The sequence below is a fragment of the Ambystoma mexicanum genome, chromosome 2p, assembly GCF_040938575.1.
Source record: "Ambystoma mexicanum isolate Mex_15411 chromosome 2p, UKY_AmexF1_1, whole genome shotgun sequence".
NCBI classification, from domain to species: Eukaryota; Metazoa; Chordata; class Amphibia; order Caudata; family Ambystomatidae; genus Ambystoma; species Ambystoma mexicanum.
Genome location: NC_090923.1, coordinates 1,383,528,317 through 1,383,549,076, shown reverse-complemented (window position 1 = coordinate 1,383,549,076; position 20,760 = coordinate 1,383,528,317). Strand labels below are relative to the sequence as shown.

General features: G+C 45.9%; 1 protein-coding gene across 3 annotated transcripts in view; it reads right to left on the bottom strand.

Annotated features, from left to right (window-relative positions):
- SETD2 (SET domain containing 2, histone lysine methyltransferase) overlaps positions 1 to 20,760 on the bottom strand; it is a 1,465,157-nt gene that overhangs the window by 1,265,835 nt on the left and 178,562 nt on the right. For all 3 annotated transcript variants that reach the window (XM_069645793.1, XM_069645791.1, XM_069645792.1), the window contains one exon: positions 7,459 to 12,347. In XM_069645793.1, coding sequence (XP_069501894.1) covers positions 7,459 to 12,347 — 4,889 coding nt within the window. The remainder of the gene's footprint in view (positions 1 to 7,458; positions 12,348 to 20,760) is intronic.

The following is a 20,760-nucleotide window of genomic DNA, read 5'->3' as shown; positions in this document are numbered from 1 at the left end:
AGCAACCTCAAAAAGTCGAAGGCTGGGAGACATTGGGCATCTTGGAACTTGGTAACCATCTGTAGAATATCTTGAGCCCTCACCTCTGGTGGCGAGGCTTTTCCCAGGGAAGTGTCCAGGATCGCTCCTATGAACTGGAGTCTCTGCGATGGTATCATTTGTGACTTCTTTAAATTGAGGGAGAAGCCCAGTCTGTGAAGGGAGTGGCAAACGTGATTTAGCTGGATCTGAGCTTGTTCCGAAGATACAGCCCTGATCAACCAATCGTCCAGGTAGGGGTAGACGTGAATCCCTTCCCTCCTTAGACTTGCCGCCACTACCGACATTAACTTGGTGAAGACCCTCGGGGCGGAGGTCAGCCCAAATGGCAGCACTCGAAATTGATAATGAGAGTTGCCAATTGCGAACCTCGGGTATTTCCTGTGTTTGAGATGGATAGGCACATGGAAATAAGCGTCCTGAAGGTCCAGAGATACCAACCAGTCCTGGAACTGAAGGGCCTGAAGGATCTGAGAAAGAGTGACCATCTTGAATTTGTCTTTCCTGAGGAATTTGTTCAATTCTCGCAAGTCCAAGATGGGTCTCAGTCCTCCATCTTTCTTTGGAATGAGAAAGTAAGGGGAGTACCAGCCCTTGTTCCTCTCCGCTACAGGTACCGGTTCTATGGCACCTTTCTCTAGCAGGTCCAAAATTTCCTGCAAGAGGAGCGGATCTGGAGCTTTCTGAGAGCTGATCCCCGGAGGATGACTGAGGTATGCGTAGGAGAGGCAGGCAGTAACCTTGGGCAACCGTTTCCAATGCCCAAGCATCTGACGTGATAGCCTGCCATTCCGCCAGATGTTGAGTCAACCTGCCTCCTACAGGTGTCCTGTGAGGGAAGTCATCAGCGTGGTTTTGGGGCGGCTGATGCAGATGCCGATGGTAAAGAGGCACCTGCTGTTGCTGCGGCTTTTGAATATCTACCCCGTCCACGTCGGGTAGTTCTTTGTCCCCTTTGAGCCGGTCGTCCTCTACCTCTTCCGAATGAGGAGTAGAATCGAAAGGACTTGCCCCTTGCAGAGGTTCCTGTGGGACAAAAAGGTGTCTGACGGATTGCAGCGCCTAGGGATTTTTCTGCTGCTTTTGAAGTTTGCAGTTTCTCTAAACTGTCGTCCGCCTTTTTCCCGAACAAAGAAGAGCCATCGAATGGCATGTTCAAGAGCCTGGCTTGCACATCTGGGGCAAAACCAGACTTTCTCAACCAAGCGAATCTCCTGGTTGTTGTACTTGCCGCCATTGCTCTGCTGATACTGTCAGCCGAATCAATGCCCGTCTGGAGGGATTTCCACATAGCGTCTTTACCGTCCTGTATGATATTCAGGAACGCCTCCCTTTCTTCTCCCTCCGGGATGCAGTCAGCCGCTGTAGAAGCACACTCCCAAAGTGTATGGCTGAATCTAGCAAGGGTGCAAGTAGCATTAACAGATTTTAACGCCATGCTACATGCCGAAAAAACTCTTTGCCATAGCATCACATTTTTTATCGTCCCTGTCCTGTGGGACGGTAGGGTAAGCAGTCTTGACATCAGTAGAGGATGCTGCCTGTACCACCAGACTTTCTGGAGATGGGTGTTTTGACAAAAACTCCGGGTCTGCAGAAGATACCCTGTATTTTGTAGACAGTTTTTCATTTACTGCCGGGACAACATCTGGGGTTTCCCAGTTCGTCATAATCTTCCTCTGAAGAGCTTTATGAAAGGGCACTACAGGATCCTCCTGTGGGCCTTTGTCAAGAATATCCGTGAGGTCATCTTGTTGGAAAGACTGAAGGTGCAGACCACCCCATAAACTCTGTGATCCTGGCCATTAAGGCTCTATAGGGGATTTCAGCATGCTCCCCCGGGTCTGGCCTAGCAAACTCCACCTCAGGGCAAGTGCTTAACCCACTTGCCTCATGTAAGGAATCATGAAGATCCTTTAGCCTGCGTTCTTCAGAGGATAACTCCTCTCTAACTGGGGTTGCAGGTCCCTGCAACTCAAATGTGTCTTCCTGTTCAGACAATTCACCCTCTTCCATAATTGAGGACATAGTTCTCAATTGTTCTGAACTCATAAAGGGTGTAAACCCCATCTCCAAGGCAGAGGGTGCCAAACTTGTCATAATGGGCCTCGAAAACGTCGATGTCGTCGACGCCGAAGGCTTCGGGCGTGGCGTCGAAAACAAAGGCGGAGGCCTCGATGACCTCGACAGAATTGGGATTCTGTTCGAGGAAGTCGACAACCTCGATGCCATCGTCAAGGACCTGGGGATAGCCACTGGGTGTGTCGTAACCGTGACTTTTCTTGGCGTCTACGCCGGTGTCGAAGATGGCGTCAAATCGACAGACCCGTGTGTCGAAGGTCCCTTCTACAACGGCGTCGAAGACACCGACCGCAGCGTCGACGGAACCTTCGTCGACGGTGTCGACGGAACCTTCGAAGAAGGTTTTGAGGTCATAGCCTTACCCGAGGGTTCGAGACGCGCTCGAGAAGCTTCCTTCGCCGGGTACTGCGACTCGCTGCGTTTTTGACCTTCGGGTCTTTCGACCAGAGCATCGCTCTCGGCAGTCTTCGAGGGGGTAGAGGCCGCTTTCTCGAAGGCGCACATAATATTTTTGCGGAATTCCTCCCATTCAGCCCGGGAACTATGTTTCGTGGGGCAAGGGATTCTCTTTGGGGAAACACAGGAAGAGGAAGACAGAGAAGGGAATCTTCGACGTCTCCTTTTCGAGTGCTTCGATCTCGAGGAGTGATGGGACCCACTCCGAGACCTGGAGCGCAAATGGTGACGAGGAGACGAATGTCTCAACTTCGTCGAGGAAGAAGCTTTAAAAGTCTTACCTTTCTCCAGCTTCCCCCCTACGCTCCTTCAGGGCCTTAGCTGTCATGGACATACAGTCCTCGCACTCCGAACAATGGTGTTCAGCTCCCAAACACCACAGACAAACTAAGTCAGCAACATCATTTTCCCACAATCTCTGCATTTTTTGAAGCCGGACCGAGGAGTTGTCGGTTCCGACGAAGAAGCCATCGAGTACGGATCGAATATCTCGAGGTAAATAGGATTAACCTGACAAAACTGAGCAACGGTATTCCGAGGCACTGAGTAAGCGCGGAAAAACAGAACTGAGCAACGGACGCTGCGCGCGGCCTTTATAGGCAGGGTGACGTCGATACGGCGGCTGTCAAGGGACATCGACTTGGAGGACGTCGACGCGCAGCGCCCTCTAGAGAAAAATGTTCCGAGGCCAGCAGAGCTGGAAGGAGATATCTAAGATAAGGAATACGTCGGAGGACACAATCCCTTCGAATGATTGTTCTACCAAAATATTTGCTGTGTTAAGGGTATTCTCCCAAAATACAGAAAAAAAGCTGAATGCGCAATTATTGCGCATTCGACAGGTGGAAAAAAAACGAGGCCCATAATGTCCAACATGGGGAGCAGGGATATCCCCTGCTCCCGTTCGGAATTATGGGCTTCAGGCGTTGCAGGGGACAAAAAAAAGAAAAGGGGACCCAGCGGCGTCAGCTCCGACCCACATTAGTGGGAGGGAACTGACGCTGTAGGGGTACAGGAATGTTGGTGGCATACAGCGGTGTGTGCCGTCGAAAAAGGGACAGTTGGGGGAGCTGGTAGGGGGATGCAGGATTGCAGACCGTGAGCAACGTGATCACTGCACAACAGGATCTTGTGATTTGTTATTTTCGGGTTCGCAATTTCCCGATGCGCAGTGATCACGTAGTCAGTGGTGCACAACTGATTTTGCCAGAGGGCCGAATGTACCCTACATGCTGCCTATAGTGGGCCGAAAAGTAAATGTGGGAGCGTTAGGCGGGGGAGTGGCAGGAGTATTTTTCAACCCTCCATTTTTATTAAACACATGGAAAAAGAATACAGGTTTAGGTGTGCTGGTCTTTATTTGTATTTCAAACGTACATTTTATACTACAAATTTTCCATTTTTATAATTAATTTCATAAGGATATATTGGCAACACTGGACAAAGAAAAATCATTCAGGAGAAAAAACACTGCGCTCAAACATTAAGTATTATGCCGCTTTAGATTTGCAAGGCACAGGCTTGTTATTTTGGACTGCTATTTGGACTGCTATACTTTGCTGTTTGAGTTGGCCATATTCTTGGGAGTATGGCCTTCGTTAAGTCAGGTTTCCACAAAAGGCAAAGGAGGTACATCTCTTAACTGTGCCCAATTTAGCTTTATGATTGCGTTCACTCTTGAGTGTGACGCTGTGCCCCACGTCTCCCCACCCTCCAACCAAACACCATGCCCCATTACTCCCACACCCCCAAACACTATGTCCCATGCCTCCCACATGCCTACCAAACACTATGCCCCATGCCTCCCACCCACCTACCAAACACTATGCCCCATAGCTCCCACGCTCCAACCAAACACTATGCCCAAAGGCCCCCACCCTCCAACCAGACACTATGCCCAATGGCCACCAACCTCCCAAACAAACACTTTGCCCCATGGCCACGACCCCCCCAACAAACTATGCCCCATTACTCCCATCCCCAACCAGACACTATGCCCCATGGCTCCCACCCTCCAACCAAACACTATGCCCCATGGCTCCCACCCTCCAACCAAACACTATGCCCCATGGCTCCCACCCTCCAAAAACTATGCCCAATGGCCCCCACCTACCAAACACTATGCCCCATGGCCACAAACCCACAACTAAAAACTGTGCCCCATGGCCTGCACCCCCTCACAGACAGTGGGATAAATAGCATTGGCATCAACAAATGAAACTGTCTGCATCTCGGTTTCACTGCTAACCAAAGTGTGTGATCCTGGGCAAATCATGTAAACACACTGTGCCTTATCTGCAGTGATTCACTTCATAGCTTATGTTAACATATCCTGCTGTTATAAAAAAAACAAATTCTAATGACTAGAGTTGCTGCATATATAATAAGAATGCAATTTAAGTATTTTGCACCACAAAGTTATTTGCCACTTGGCTTACTTATGGCGACCTATTCTAAAGTCACTTCCATGGTGCCTCCAAGTATCAAAGACTTATGATGCTCCTTGCAACGTCCTTTTCTGTGAGGTCACTTCTGTTGGTACAATCTGTATGCAAGTGTAGGTGGTAAAATGCCATCTGCCACTAATGTTACCATAAAAAAGTTGATGGGAGGGGAAGCTGCTTAAATGAGGCCGTATGTATAGAATTGTGCACACTGTAGTAGTGGTAGTGGGGGGGGGGGGGGGGAGGGGGGTAGTAGCAGGACTTTTTTTGCGCCTCACCCGACCCACTGTTGCAATGCTGGATACTCCAGCGGCCACCCCCCAAACTCCTAGCACACACACAAACCAAAAAAGAACATGAGAGCACCCGACTTATCACCGTGGATGTCGTTGAGCTGCAGCTGGCGTGGCAAGGCTGAAATGCCTTCCAGTAACAGTCCACACCACGCCAGCCGCAGTGCTGACCCTCTATTGGTGTTGCACATGCACTAAGTGAATCCTAAGAGCCACGTAGTAAATGTAGTCCACCAATAGAGGGTCAGCATTTCCCGGCCCAGCAAGTATAAAAAAGCTTTCCTAACAGAGGACGGCCGTAGCTGCTTACGGGCGCCCACCATTAGTAAAGTCTTACATACTGGCAGGCCGGGAAAATCAACATGCCGGGCCGCACGTTGTGCACCCGTAACGTAGATCCGTATGAACAGATTAATAGCAGGGCCGAAGAACCACGAAGGCTGAATAAACAATTTTCTGAAAGACGAGAACCTCATCAAATCGATTCTTACTGCATTTATTGCCACAGCAAGTGTGTCAAATCTATACAGGCAGGGTGTATTGAGGAACAATCCTCAAACTGAATAGGTAGAATATAGTATCAATCCTCAAACTTGTTGGACTGTGTCAATAGAAATCTGCTATGGAAATTATCAAAAAGGGCTCCAAACTACGGCCTGTTGAAGATCCTGATACAATTGCACAAGGAAACTAATTTTCAGGTTAGAGTAAACCATGAAGGCCTATTGTCAAAGAGGATAGATGTTTCTCGGGGGCCTCCGACAGTAGTGTGTTTGTGCTCAACTACAAAAATACAATACTCTCCAAAAATAAAAGTAGCTTTTGATTACAGATTGGTGCTTCTTAAACATGATGGAAGGGTTCATTTGGAGAGATGCGTTACATCTGCCACCTGGAGTTCCGACACTGATAATTCATTACGAATTAGGTCCAGTTTCACGGACAGTTCTTGTCAAATGTAAAGTGCTATTATATGCAAAAATAGTGTCCACAAAAAACACTTCATATGAAGACCTAGAACACCTCTTATTGCATAAATCGTCAGAAGTAGTTAATTGCAAAGATATTTTAGACGAATAAGAGGTGGAGAATATGCATTTTGTGGAGAATTTGGAAAACTAAAATGTTATTTGAACAGGACAAATGTGCAGAATCAAATAATTGAATATAAATTGTATTGGACAATTTCTAGAACAGAAAACAAAGTAGGAATGTAACCTAAATACTTGATAATCTTTGCAGGAAATAAGTACAGATCAATTTATATGAGAATTAGATTCAACCTGTGGCCGACGCTGGTAGTTACTGAGGCGATGAAAGGTTGGAATATGGAGAAATTAGTATATAGATACTGTAAATATATATAAAGAAAGTAGAAACATCGGAACATTTATTGTCTTGTACAAGTCTCATTGTCAGGAGATTATACCATTTTATATACTTTGTGCATTCACCAGCTGCCGTCTCAGTAGATTTATTATGGGATAAGATATTGGCTGGACATCAAATGTATTTGGTCTTTGCAGCAGTAAGGTTTGCATATGAATTATTTCTAATGCAGAATTTTAACAAAGGGATAAGTTATATAGATTTAGAATTTATGACTATGCTGATAGAATATGAAATTTAATTAGCCGATTTTAAGATAGGATTATTCTGCATTGTTTGAATACCTATATAGGTGTGAAAGGTTCATATTTTACCAAAGCACACGTCATTTTTTTTAAAATCTATAGCGAGAAGATTTACTCTGCGATCTCTTATCCAATGTGTGTTCCAGCCTAAAACAGCCTAAAACAGAGTCCCCTATATTTCAGTACACAGAGTTCACTGCTGATTTAGGACAAGTAGATTTACATGTGCCCATAAAGGCCCTCTGAAAACTATGAAGCAGGTAGTCTTACGGTGCAAAATACGAGATAAAACTATGTGTAAATAGGTTTAGTCTTTGATGGTAGTGCCACTTAAGTCACCACAGTAAAATGGATCATTAGAAATAAGGATTTACAAAAGAAAACATTGTTTATGGTAACTACTTCCAAACGACAAACAGTTACAAAGAAAGAAGATTAGTGATTAGTAGTATGCAGAGATTCAAAGCAGCATCATTGCACAAAAACATAACATTTAAACTGGACGATTACCTTTCAGTGAGGTATAGGTTTTCTTCAATAAGGTTAAAGAAGGAGGGCATTTTTCCTTGTTTAGAAGCATCCTTCCAATGCTGTGGGTCCCTAAAGTCATCCATTACACACAGAGTGCCCACAAACTTCTTGTTAGCAGGTAATGCCTCCAGCTGCTGCTTCTCAACCTTCAATGTATCCCCCTCTCCAGTGTCGCCATCACTCTCCAAGTCGCTTTCAGGATCTTGCCTTAACTTTTTGGGGGTGCCTTTTTCCTTTGCATCACTCTTGTCAATTGCCTTCCCGGCTTGATCTTTACTTGCACTCTTAACAACTGGGTCCTTCATTGAATTGCTACTAATCTCATGGGTCTGGACAGAGTATTTTGCTTTGGAATCCTGAGAAGGAGGCACGAGTTCACTGTGGTGCTTACGATTGCAGTCCTCCCAGTTGGAGTCGTCGTCATCATCATCATCCTCATCATCGTCGTCGTCGTCATCCTCATCATCATAATAATCAGTTAAGGAGTCGGGCATTGCCCCCTGCACCTTATCATAATGAGACTCTGACAACCTCCGATTTAGTTTTGGGTCCCATAAACCATTTCCTTTTGAGCGATGTGAATTTTCAAACCGTGCACCTTTTTGCTGTCGGTCATATTCAGGGTATGCAAGGTAGCTGCTATCTGGTGGTTGATATGTACTGCTCGGTTTTTCTGGTTGCGAGAAGTCCCAACCTAGTGTACCCAGGTCTTCTGTGGAATTAAAAGCATCAATCTCACAAACATCTCTTCCTGTGTCGTTTAACTTGTGGTCATCCACCTTTTCAAGTAAACTGTCTGGTTTTTGAGTAGAACTTGGGTGCTGCAGCACTTCATCTTGTGCATCGGGCAGTTGTTTGGAAGGACTTTCTGGTGACTCTTCTTTCTGTTGGTTTGTAGCACTGCTTAGGTCATGCAAATCTGTTGCTACAATCTTTTCAGAGGGCCTTAATTCTTCATTGTTATTTAAAGCCAAGTCAGTTTTGCTTGTACTATCTACGCCATCACTTTGTGGGCGCTGGCAGTCTGGCTCTTGGCTCTCATTCTGCATTTTAAAGGGCTCGACAGAAAGAATGTTGAGGCCATCATTGAAATCTAGGGAGGGAGGAGAATGATTTATTTCAGCTTGGTCATTTTTTTGTGCAGGGTCTCTGCTTAGTTCATTACAAGAGATTTTAGCATTTTCCAGCTGAAGATCTTCAGATTGATCCAAGTCCATTTCATTTAGATGGCTGCTTTTTAGCGAGGGACAGAGATTAGTTTCTTCAACAGTTAAAATAGAATTTTTAGGAACCACAACAACTGAGTGGAGACGATTACTTGGAACATTGCTGTCATCAGAATCTGAATCATCCGAGTCGCTGCCATTGCTACCAGGTTCACTTGCACTTTCTGCAGAATCAGAATAGTATGCAACAATTGCAGAAATGGGTTGTGATGCTATGACCCCATCATCAAGCTGTGTTGCATTGAGGACACATTTTTTAACTTCAGATGCCTCCACGATACCTGAAGAAAGCGCAGCTTTCAAGGTACTGGGATCTTCATTACATGACTCTTCCACATTTCCTGGGAGCTTCATTGGCTGTTGCACAGCTGTTGGAGTAGGAATGCATGCATTATTGACCAGTGTTTCCTCTCTTGGCCAATCCGTCACAGGTGGTACTTCTGTATCCGAGAGGGGTTTCACATTTTCCAATAGTACGCTGGATACATTTGAACTGTGACACATGTCCGGAACATCAAGTTTCAATTCCACTTCAGGTTTCGGCAGCTCTATGTTTTCTGCAAGGTTTACCTCGATTGGTGCACCAGGGATGGCAGCAGCCATTTGCTCACTTGTCTTAGTTTCAATCTCAGGGTGGGCTGTTTTTTCTGATGAGCCTTCTACTATACCAGGCTCACTATTGCTGCTATTGATGGGACTAAAACTGCAGGCGGTATCGGCAGCCAATACATCACTCTCCTTCGTTTCATGATAAGCATCATTTGAACTGGTTGGATCCTCCGTTTTGTTATCACTCCTTGCAAGTGACTTTGTTTCTATGTCACTTTTTAAGAAAGTACTGCAAACTGTGGCCACAAACGTTCTGTAATTCTCCTCTGTTTTGATGTCCACACAAGTACCCTCTGTATCAATTTCTACTTTTTTTGGACACATTGCTTCTGTCTGAAAAGTCATAAAAGGCTCACATGATTCCTCTGAATCAATGTCCATATCACTTCCACAAGTGGCCTCAGTGTCTATGTCCATATCCGTTCCACATGTTGGGTCTGTAGGGTCATAGGTTTCAGAACAGATATTCAATTCTACTGGAGAGGAATTAGTGTCAGAATTTTGGGAAACGACTGTCTCTTTGGTTTCATTAAAGAAAATGGGCAGATCTTCAAATTCCTTATGTTCGGTTTTAGAATCAGCAACATTTTTAACAGAAGAATATTTCATTGCACAGAGATCTGCGGAAACAGCACCAATGTCATTCAAACTAATACATGCCTCAGACTTTGAAAGCAAATTATCTACAACTTGACCTCCATCTGACTCCTTCAGTCCAGGTACTTCCTTCAAATCAATGATTTGTTTCACTGGAAATTCATCTGCTTCATCATAAGATGATTTTACAATGAATTCTGATTTGGAGGCACAGAAAAGTGCCAATGTTTCTGCTCTCCCCTCAGGGGACTTGTTCTGGCTACTTTCTCTGAAAAGGAACTCTTTTAATTCATTACAGTCTGCATTAAATAGTGCATCAGTCTTCACACTTTCACGACTAGACTTCCTCTCAGATGCGTCAGATTTAGAAGTTGCATAGTCCTCTTTCGGGTCACTGCCAGGTTTAGGCAACGTGGACTCAAGTCTGCAACGAGAACTTTGATTAACAATTTTTGTCACGCTTTGTGTTTTTCTAGTAGTTGCATGCTGGAGATCATTTTTCAAACTGTGTGTTGTCCCAAAGTCTTTTGACTTTGTTGGTGGTACAGTTTCGTCTTCCGATGATTCAGAGTAGGGAAATAACGTATCAAGCTTTGGGGAAATAGTTTTTGAAGAGGCTGGTTTTGCACGGTTAGAGTGCTCACTACTGTCAGATTTTGAATACGAGGTCCTGCTTCTAGAGCCCACCTCTTTTAAAGGTGAGCTCTTTTTTGGTGTCTCAAATTCCAATGTCTTTTTTGAGTCTCTCTCAGATCTTAAGGACTTTTCTTTCTTGTCTCCATCGGTGTGAGATGAAGATTGTGACTTACTGTCCCGGTCAGATTTTGAATAAGCGGACGTCCGAGAATCTTTGTGATAGGAGGAACGAGAGGAGTGCTTTGACTCACTAGATCTGGAATGGGTTCTCCTATGATCATCTTCTGAATCCGAGCTGTCTCTTGCCCTACTGTCTGCATAAGAATTTGAGTATCGGGTCCTCTCCCTATATGGTGAGCTCCTATGGTGTCTTCGGTCGGACTCATAGTGATGTGATCGTTCTGACCTGGAATATGAGGAACTTTTTCTAGAGGATCTGTCAGATTTAGATTTGGAACGAGATCTACTACGTCTCCTATCCCGGTCAGACTTTGTATGAGAGGATGCATACCTAGATTCACGCTCTGATTTTGTGTGGGTAGAATGTTTCTCATCTTTTTCAGTTTTTGATCGTGAGGAATATTTTCCTCCATCATCACTCCTCAGAGACATTGTTCTACATTTACTATCCTTCTCTGCACTTGCAGAATTTTTCAGTTCATGAGATCTACGACTTGAAGAGGTCCGTATCGAGTCACCATCTGATTCTGAACCAGCCACAACACATTCCGGGTGAAAAGGTTTCACCTTGGAACTCTGCTTTTCAGGGCACAACGTAGGAGAAACAACCTTGGATACATGCAAACTATCTGGCTCACTCCCAATATGGGAATCATTTTTTAGTGGGGACACGTAGGTATACAGAGGAACATTTTCAGATTTAAAGGTCTCTAAAATCTTAGCGACAGACTCTTCTATCACCTGCAAATCCAAAGTATTTTCTATTGCCAAGTTTGAGGTATCCTTTACACCCAGAACATTTACTTCTGGCAATGTGTGTGCATGAACTGCTATTTTCTCTGTGATTGCTGGTGCAGATGATATGATGGGTTGGTGTTTTGGTAACACTTCTGTTTGTAGTAGTGCTGCATTACTTGCTCGACATGGTGGCAAGTCTATTGCTGCTAGCGTCGACAACGCAGCAGCTGAAGTTTGATCTATTGTTACCGTGGGTGATGTCAGCACAGCGCTTAATGTTGGGGTGTTCAGTGCCGCTGTCATTTTTATTGGCGATTTCAGTGCTTTGACCATTGTTGGAACCATTGTCGGTGATGTCCCTGAAGCTCTTGCTGGCGAGGTGGGTGTGGTAGCAAAGTGTAATGTGGGTGAAGACTGAAGTGGTGATGTGGGATCTTCAACTATTGGGGATGTTGGTACAGCAGCAATTGGCTGAAACGATTGAGGAGGAAGGGGTGATTCTGCAACTGTCGGTTTCGATGTGACACTGAGAAGGTGTTTCTTAAAATGGACCTTGCCCAAGTCTAGCTTCAGCTTCGGAGGTGGCTCTTCAATGGCGCCAGTAGATTCTACAAAGTCCAATTTCAATTTTGCAATCTGTTCTGTTTGGGATCTTAGTGATGGGTAATTTTGAGATTCTTGTGCTGCATCTCCACCTAGAGCAGTTAAGAGTCTGTTCGGCAAGGTTTTCTTTGTCAAGCTAAAGCTGAAAGAAACCTTTTGCCGTCCTTGATCCTCGAGGTTGACCTTTGCTTTTGTGCCTTTTGGTAAGAAGCGACTTGATGAAACGCCCTTAAATTGAGTTTTGATGAATCCTCCTTTCTGTCCATTTTCATTTTTGCCCTGTTACAAGAGAAACAAAATATATATAAGAGGAGGTATTGTAGACAAGTTAAACACTATGCAGACTCAATATTCTGGTGGAAAACATCAAAAAGAAAACTTCTAAACCATTTCTCCAAATCAAACATTTGGGTAAGGGGGAAGCAAACCTTGCTGTAGCTTGCCATGAAACATATGCCACACTTGAACTCTTAGTCTACAAATCCATCAATGGCCTTCTCGTCTGCCCCCGCAACTTGCTACTCACAAGTTAACAAATAGAAGAAAATCTACTTTCAAACAGGGTACCCTAACACGTGATCCAGATGTGAACACTGGCAATTATTTGCAAGCCTCGGGATGATCAGAAAGTATTATTTAATTGCAATTATGGCAGACTGAGTTCAATTCCCCCACTTGTGTCTCGCACATCTTGACGCCTTGTCAATATGTTCAAGGTTGGCAAGCTAGATGCCAACCAATGAAAAGTGCCTTTACCACACCGCCCATCATGGACAACAACCAATTAGCTGTCCCTGTAATTATTAGAAATATTACCAGTAGTAGGATGGTTCAAGGCGGATCCATCTGATCAATAGTAGCCAATGAAGTGACTAACCCACATACAATCTATATGTTTGGAATACTAACCAACTCAACCTCCCGGTAGGTTTTGTAAACTAACATTGTGATGCCACGTCAATGTAACGTGATCTTGGTATAAAACCTGCATGTAACCATTTATTGGGTAAATCAGTTAAAGCAAACTCCACACAGTTACACAATCAATCAGAATACAAAAGGAAAAACATGGCTAACACAGATTAAGATCATACAATGTTAACAGCAATTTCAGAAAATTAATTACTGTAATTAGCACCCTATCATTATGCACAGATCTTCATTAATTGGGCATGCATTCTCCCACAAAACGCCAAACTTTTGCAGGCTTCTGCATGCCGGGTGTGTGCTTCCAGGATGTGGGTTGGACTGTCTGGTTCCAACACACATCCTGGGTGCTAGAGAGTCTGGTGTGCTGTGAATTAGTGGGACCACCGTGGTCCACGATTGGTCCACATGTAGTGTGCCTGTATGTGAGCAGATCTCCCCCTCTTCGATTTTTGGCGCAAAAGGAGATTCTGGATAAAAGAAGGCTCCAAACACCCATTCATGTCAATTTCTTGAGTTTTCACTGAACGAAGGAGAAGATCCAAGCATCCTGACACTAAGAGGCTGAGTCGAGGAACCGCTGCAAGGTTTGGCACCCTGAGCCTGCTGTTGTCCCGCTGGACCCTTTATTTCTAATGCGCACCAAACCCAAAGGTAACACGGCACAGCAGTACGAAAGTACAAAGCTTACAAGGTTACAAAATAGTACACAAAAACAGTAAATTACAAATAACATTACAGGCGATGTAACATTGTTCACATAAGATTCTAGGTATGCAGGTTATATACGATTGAATAGATTGCAATGGTGGGCTAAGGCAACATTGAGGGGTTGAAAGCGAGACTCGGGGTCAGTAGAGTTGATGTAGTTAATGTAGCTCTTTCTAAGGTGTCGAACTAGAAGGTCTGCGAAGACGCTTCGACACATTTGAATAGTGGGACCAACTATTCTCTGCACCTTCATCAAACCCTGCAAGTAAGCCTTCTCGGATATGTCCCTGGGCCAATGCATGGGCTGACCAGCTTGCGCAGGACCTTTGCTCCGACACCGCCGCTGTGTAAAGGAGACCCTTGAAACTTTACTTCGCAAGCTCTGTGTTCACAGCACTCTCAGGTCTGAAGTAAAGAGAGCGCCCGAATCGGAGTACACGCAGTTACCGTGTCGCCCAGCTCTGGTGAAAAATTTTGCAGGTGCCTTGCTGCTGTGCCCCCCTTTGTCCTGAAGCCTGCTACAGTGAAACTGGCCCGATCCATCCACCAGGAGCGGAGAAATCGCCACTGTCCCGTTTGGGATCGCTGTAACTTCGCAGCTGAAAGCTGTAAAGCTGCACATTTGCCGCATTTAAACCTGCAACCGAAGTGGACTTCACTGCCGAAGTTTTTTCCGGAGTGCGCCAGAGGTCGGCGAGTACTTGCAACCCTTACTAGTGTACCCCTAGCGCATCCATCCATTTTTTTACTCATAAGTGGCCCCTCTCCTTTCCACAGATAGCTTGAGCTATCGAATTATTCCCAACTCCTGCAACCTTTTCTGCCCTCTCGGGGAGACCCTCCAACAATAGTGGGAACTTATTCTGCATCACCTCACCCATCGGCACTACCGCGTGCACCAGCATTGTAAGTACATTTGAGAAATAGGCTACCCTCTTCTTAGGGACTGCACTGCCTTTCAGTTAGGATTGCGATTACTGCAGAATTGCCTAAAGACTCTTTGCACTGCCTGCTTCCTCTCCTTTCCAGGTTGTGGACCCATTTTGCACATCAACCCTTGGTCTTGTATGTATGTATGTATATATGTATTTTAGTAGGATTGTGTTGGTTTAAAAGCATTGCTAATGATTACTACTGTGTTTTTGAAACTCAAAGACCTTGAATACATTTACTCTGTGTGCTCATTGAGGTCTTTTAGTCACCCTCACCCCTCCTGAGATTAGTCTTGACCACCGCCAATGCTACCTCGATTGGTCTGGCTTGTCAAGAAGGTTACCCTGTTCCAAGAAACTAGGCTGGCCTTCTGAACCCCTGCCCATCAGGTCAGAGTTCAGAAATCCATCTTAACAGTTACAGGCCGGGCTGTCTCATTCTTTGCGTAACACACACACAATACCAGGCACCCATAACATAGAATGCATATTGGTCACTCTATTCACACAGGTACCACCCCCAGGGTGTACCCACAATGTTCCGGGAGGATAGCTCAGCGGCGGTTGGAAACCAGATGAGACAAAGCAGCACAGGTTCGATCCCCGGGTCCACACTTAAAAACCTCTGGGTATTAAGCACGTCATAAATTACGCAACTAAGACATATTCCGGTAACAGTGCCTCGATGCCCCGGGGCTGTGTGAGCACTCTAAAAAAATGCACAAAAAAATAAAGGTCACTGGGAAGGCTCCAGCCAGTCTGGCCTCGGCTTCCCCACAAAACCATATATGTTCTTCCACCCAACAGCCAGTCAGGTGAAGGGAGGGCGGAGTCAGGGCTTCCCAGGACATTGGGAAAACAAGGTAACAGGCAATAGAAACCAAGAGGCCCCATCTTGCCTTCTATCATGATTCCACTGCTTCCTATGGTAGGGCCTGGGCATCTCAAAATGGAGGATGCTCAGAGCTCCCATCACATCAGCCTGAAGCTCCCATCACATCAGCATGAAGCTGCCACCAGCCCATTCCCTGATCTGGGGGCAACACCGGTGCCCAAAGACACTAGGGGTACAGGGTAGTGGAGCACCCATGGGTGCCATAAGGGTATCCCAATGGTCTCTGTTCACCACAAACAAAAAGAGGAAGAGCTGCAGTGCCAGGGGTCCCAACTGGACACCTGTGCAGAAAATAACACCGAACATACAAGGGAGTACAGGACAAGGACAGGGAGGCCCTGTGCCTCCAATGCATTTCCAGCATCACACTGAGCTACACCCAACCCCCTTGAGTAAGAATAATGCTATAACTGCTTATATTTTCTATTGAAAGCAGTCACTTTAATATCTTTTTAAAAGTGCCTTGTGCCCCCATAAGACATCCTTCAGCCTCCTATGGGGGTCAGTCCAACAGGACCACTGGTATAGATATAAAAGTGAACATAAAAGATGTTAATATGGGCAGAATATTAAAACTATTTATCGAACCGTAGAATTGTCTCTATGTGTCCTCGTCACAGAAATGATCTTCCACACAACTGTCCACTGACACATGTGAATTTAACACTATCCAATGTGGTGTAATTACTATAAAATGGGAAAACCGTGCAGGAGGCATTTTGCTATACCCATCGAAGCAGCGCGCCTATTCAAAACAATGTTTTGAGAAGATTTTGTATACCAGTCAACTCACTCACATTTGTGAGGGTTTTCCATCCATTTACAGCTCACTCGCCCGCCTGCCATGGATTTCACACAACCCGCAACCCACAAACTGCCAAGGTGTACACAAGTGCTTGAGTGACATGGATTTGACGTTGAGTCAATGGAACATTGGGATTTCAACAAACTATTTGCAAAGCATAATTTGGATCTTGGATTTACAGTTCGCATAACTGGAAAAACAAATTTTTGGAGAATCCATATTGAAAAAGATACAACCATCAAGAAGATACAAATTGTACAAAAAAGCAAAACTAAGTTCTAGAACAAGGTTTTGTATTACACTGCATTGATTTGCAATGGTTTATTGCACATAACCTTAAGGTTATAGTGCAGCAGATTAGTTCACAAGAAGGAGGTCGGGGACTTGTGCAGTTCACAGCTATTTTACGAAATGCCAGTTAAGAACCAAAGAAATAACACACATGGTGCGATGCAGATATAATTTCGATTGCTTGATTTAACCTCTTAAGTGCCAAAAAGGACGAGCAATCTCGTCCTTGACATTACCTCTGTGTTGCCAAGTATGAGATAGCTCAAGTTTCCTTCTTTTTCTCGCTCAATCTGCAACACTATTGTGCCGTTCAGATCGAGGGAGGGGTCGTTGGAAAGGGGACGCTCGATCCGCACCCAGCAATGCCACTAGACCACCAGGGATCTGTTGTCAGATTTCTGCCCCTGGGAAGGGGTACATGAGATGCCCCCCATCCATTTGGGGTGGGAGAGAAGCCACCTGAAATATTGGCAGAGACCCCCCCCCCACCCCCACAAGCCTGGGGCAGTACATTTCCCCCCCCCCCCGGGGCAGATGGGCACACTAAAGGAAAGGGGCAAAACAAAATTTGAAAACAGATGATTTTGGGGTTGGGTTGACACTAAACCATCAGTGATCATAAATAATGAAAAGGGGGTGCCCCTCTCCCCCCACCGCAAGTAGATGGGGTACCTCATGTAGCCCCTCCACCGCAAGTAGATGGGGGTACCTCATGTAGCCCCCCCACCCCCTTGGGGGCAGATATCTGCCCCTAGGAAGGAGTACATGAGATGCCCCATCCCCAACCATTGGGGGGGGGGGGGAGAGAAGAGGGCAACCAGAAAACATTGGAATGCCCCCCCCAATGCATGGGGCAGTATGTTTTGTCCACCCTGTGCCCATCTGCCCCCAACGGAGGGGTTAAAACAAAGGAAATTATAAAAATATACAGGAGTTAGTTGGGGGTGGGACACTAAACCACCACAGATGTTTGTAATAGAAAGGGGGGTGTCCCTCTCCCCCCCACACCCAAAATGGAGTGGGGCTTCTCATGTAGCCCTACCTGGGGGCACATTGCTAGTGAAATCTGACTCTAGGAAGGGGCATATGTGTTTTTACTGGAGGGGGAGAAGAGGGTGAGGGTCAGTACACCACCAGGAATGGCTTGAAAGGGGGAGGGGGGAACGTGATCGGAGAGGAGTAGTTATGATTTGTATTTGCTGGGCTGACCATAGATAACAAATGTTTCCTTTACAGCTTTCTCTACGCGAGCGGCTGCAACGTTATGAGTACTGTTTTTTTATTATTCTATGGTTGGGGCCCATTGTCAGTGGGTGACTGGGGCTGGATTGTTGATGGTTTGGGCGGGAGTGGGCCGCCTGGGGAGGTATTTTGGTGGACTGACAATTGCAGGGTCAGACCACAAAAATGCCCCCATGCCAGCATAACATTGGTGTTTCCCGAAGAGCGGCTGTCTCCCATGTGGGTTGACCGTCCGCAAGCCCAGGCTGCACTTATGGCTGTGCTGCGTTACAGCTGTCACCACCAGGAAGGAATGGGGATCCCGCCGGGGCTCCCCAGAACTGCCGCTGGACTTGGGGACAGTCGACCCACATGGGAGACAGCCAGCCAAGGCCTGGGACATCACCCCCGCCCATACTGGAGCACTGGCTGGGCTGCGTTACAGAGTTTCCCACTGGGGAGGAAAGGGGACGCAGCCCAGCCAGACCTCCAGGACGGTTGGAGGTGATGCCACCGGCCGTGGGCATGCATTTCCCATGTGGGTGTACCGTCCACAAGCACAGCGGCAGCGCTATGGAACCCCAGCAGGGTCCCCTTCCCTACCCCGAGGGAAATTCTGTAACGCAGCCCAGCCAGCGCTCCAAGATGGTCGGGGGGTGATGTCCCTGGCCGGCTGTCTCCCATGTGGGTAGACTATCCCCAAGTGCAGCAGCAGTCCCAGGGAGCCGCAGCAGGTTCAGCGTCCTTTCCCAGAGGGAGAAGTTGTAACGCAAAACAGCCAGAACCGTAGGGAGTGAAATCCCTGGCCTTGAGCGGCTGACTGAAAATCCCCAAGCCCAGCGGTGGGTCCAGGGAGGCCCGGGACATTAATATGCAACGCAGCCACGCAGAATACCAGGATGGTTGGGGATCACATACCTGGCCTTGGTGACCCCTCTCTCATGTGGGTTGACCATCCCCAAGTGCAGTGGCAGTCGCAGGGAGACCCAGCAGGGTCCCCCTCCCGGAAGTAAATTCTGTAACACATTCCAGCCATTCCTCATCACATTTGTTTTTCTTACTTACACATGCGAAGTACGTCTGTTCAGGCCGTAACCATAAAAAGCATGTGTAACATGCCTCCGTTTTTTGGCTTGTGGTATTGCTTGTTTTGTGAAACATTACAAAAAATGTTTGATTTCCCAACTGCAAGAGTCGGGTGGGAGGGAAGGGGGGGGGGGCGGAAATGTATCGGGCATTGCTTTTCTCAAAATTCTCAGAAGCCATTGCCTTACCAGGCAAACATGTCCACCACATACCCTTTTTATCTGTCATTTTCCCAATTTTCCCCCAAACTATGGAATTTTTTCCTACATAGTTGTTGCCTGACCTGAGCAAATCACCCCTTCCTAAATTTGGAATTTTGTCTACTTTTCAGAAATGTATGCCTTTGTCTTCCCATTCAGCTTTCCTACCCTACTCTTCCATTCCGTCCACGCAAGTCCTATTGGGGAAAAAAAGGCCAAAATCACCTACCTCTCACAAAAAGGCTGATAACCATATCAGAATGTTTGTTTGGTTTCCACTCGACCTGTTCTTGAAAGCCTGGAAAATTGCGAATTCAGCACAGCAAGCCTTTTGTTCCTAGCTCTTACAAGGAAAAAGCCACAGGTTTCTTTGTACATTATTTTATTGGCATTTTCTGAAACAAACCCAAAATGTTCTCACTTTTTGGTTATTTTCTCTTACCCCCTCCCTTACAGCAAACTAGGATAACCTGGTGGCATTATGACCACCTACATGTGGGAAGAAATGGGGCCAAATTTGGCAGAGATCTCGTGTAACAAAAAAGTCACAAGGGATTGAATGGCGACATACCGAAATCACCAAAAAAGGCCTTGGCACTGGAGGGGGTCAGGGGGTGCGGACACTTGGCAGTTAATGGGTTGAAGATGCAAGAGCACCACGATTCAACCAAAAAGAAAGTGCTGCGAGGGAAGACCATACTTTGTTATATGCAGTGTGTATGTTGTATATTTTCTTTTATGTGTAAATTAAATGTTTAGGGGGACAGGATGAGACTTTGAATGTTGCTCTTTACAAGATATTGCATATGTTTATGCTTTATCGTCATGTAACTGCAGCAAATTGTTTTATCTTCATGTCTCAAACTATACGGCTTGATATGCCCGATGCTTGTATCTGCCTAGATTCACATTCTCTGCATGGCCAATATCTAGTGGAACTCTGGAGTATTACAGTTCTTTACGAAACTCGAAAAGGGTCGTTGACAGGGTGTGGCAGTAATACCATCACTAGTGTGACGTCCACTGTACCCATGAACCTTCCCAAGTCGAAGTCCCTAAGATTGTGTTGTTTCTGACATGCGGTAGCATGAAGTGTAGCACGAGTACAAGTGTATTAAAGCAGATATGTATCAGATAAAGCTCAGATAAACATCTATGCAGCTTGTGAATCTAAGCCGATACAAGCATCAGAAATACAATTACAGTGATTAATGTATTCCTTCTGAGGCTTGTGGAATCTGCTTAGATCACATGCTATGCACAGATTCGCGAGCAGTGTTAGGAGAAGGTCCAGCGGCAAATCGAGGTTTTAGAATCGCCTGTCCCATCTGTGCATCAGCTTTAGAACGAGTGTCAATGCAGTAGTGCTGAGTCAGTGTGTACTGAGCTCCAAGTAGCTGCTTTGCAAATGGTGTCCAGCGGGACATTTGCGATAAAGGCCAAAGTAGCACCTGTACCCCTTGTGGTGCGAGGTCTTGGTGTGAAAGGCAGTGCCTTGCTTGATAATGAGTAACAGAGCTTTATGCATCTGACTATCCATCTGGAGATGGCATTTTTGGAAAAGCGGTCTCCCCTCTCTGCAAGGTGCTACAGAGACAAACAGTTGGTCTGTTTTTCTGAGCGT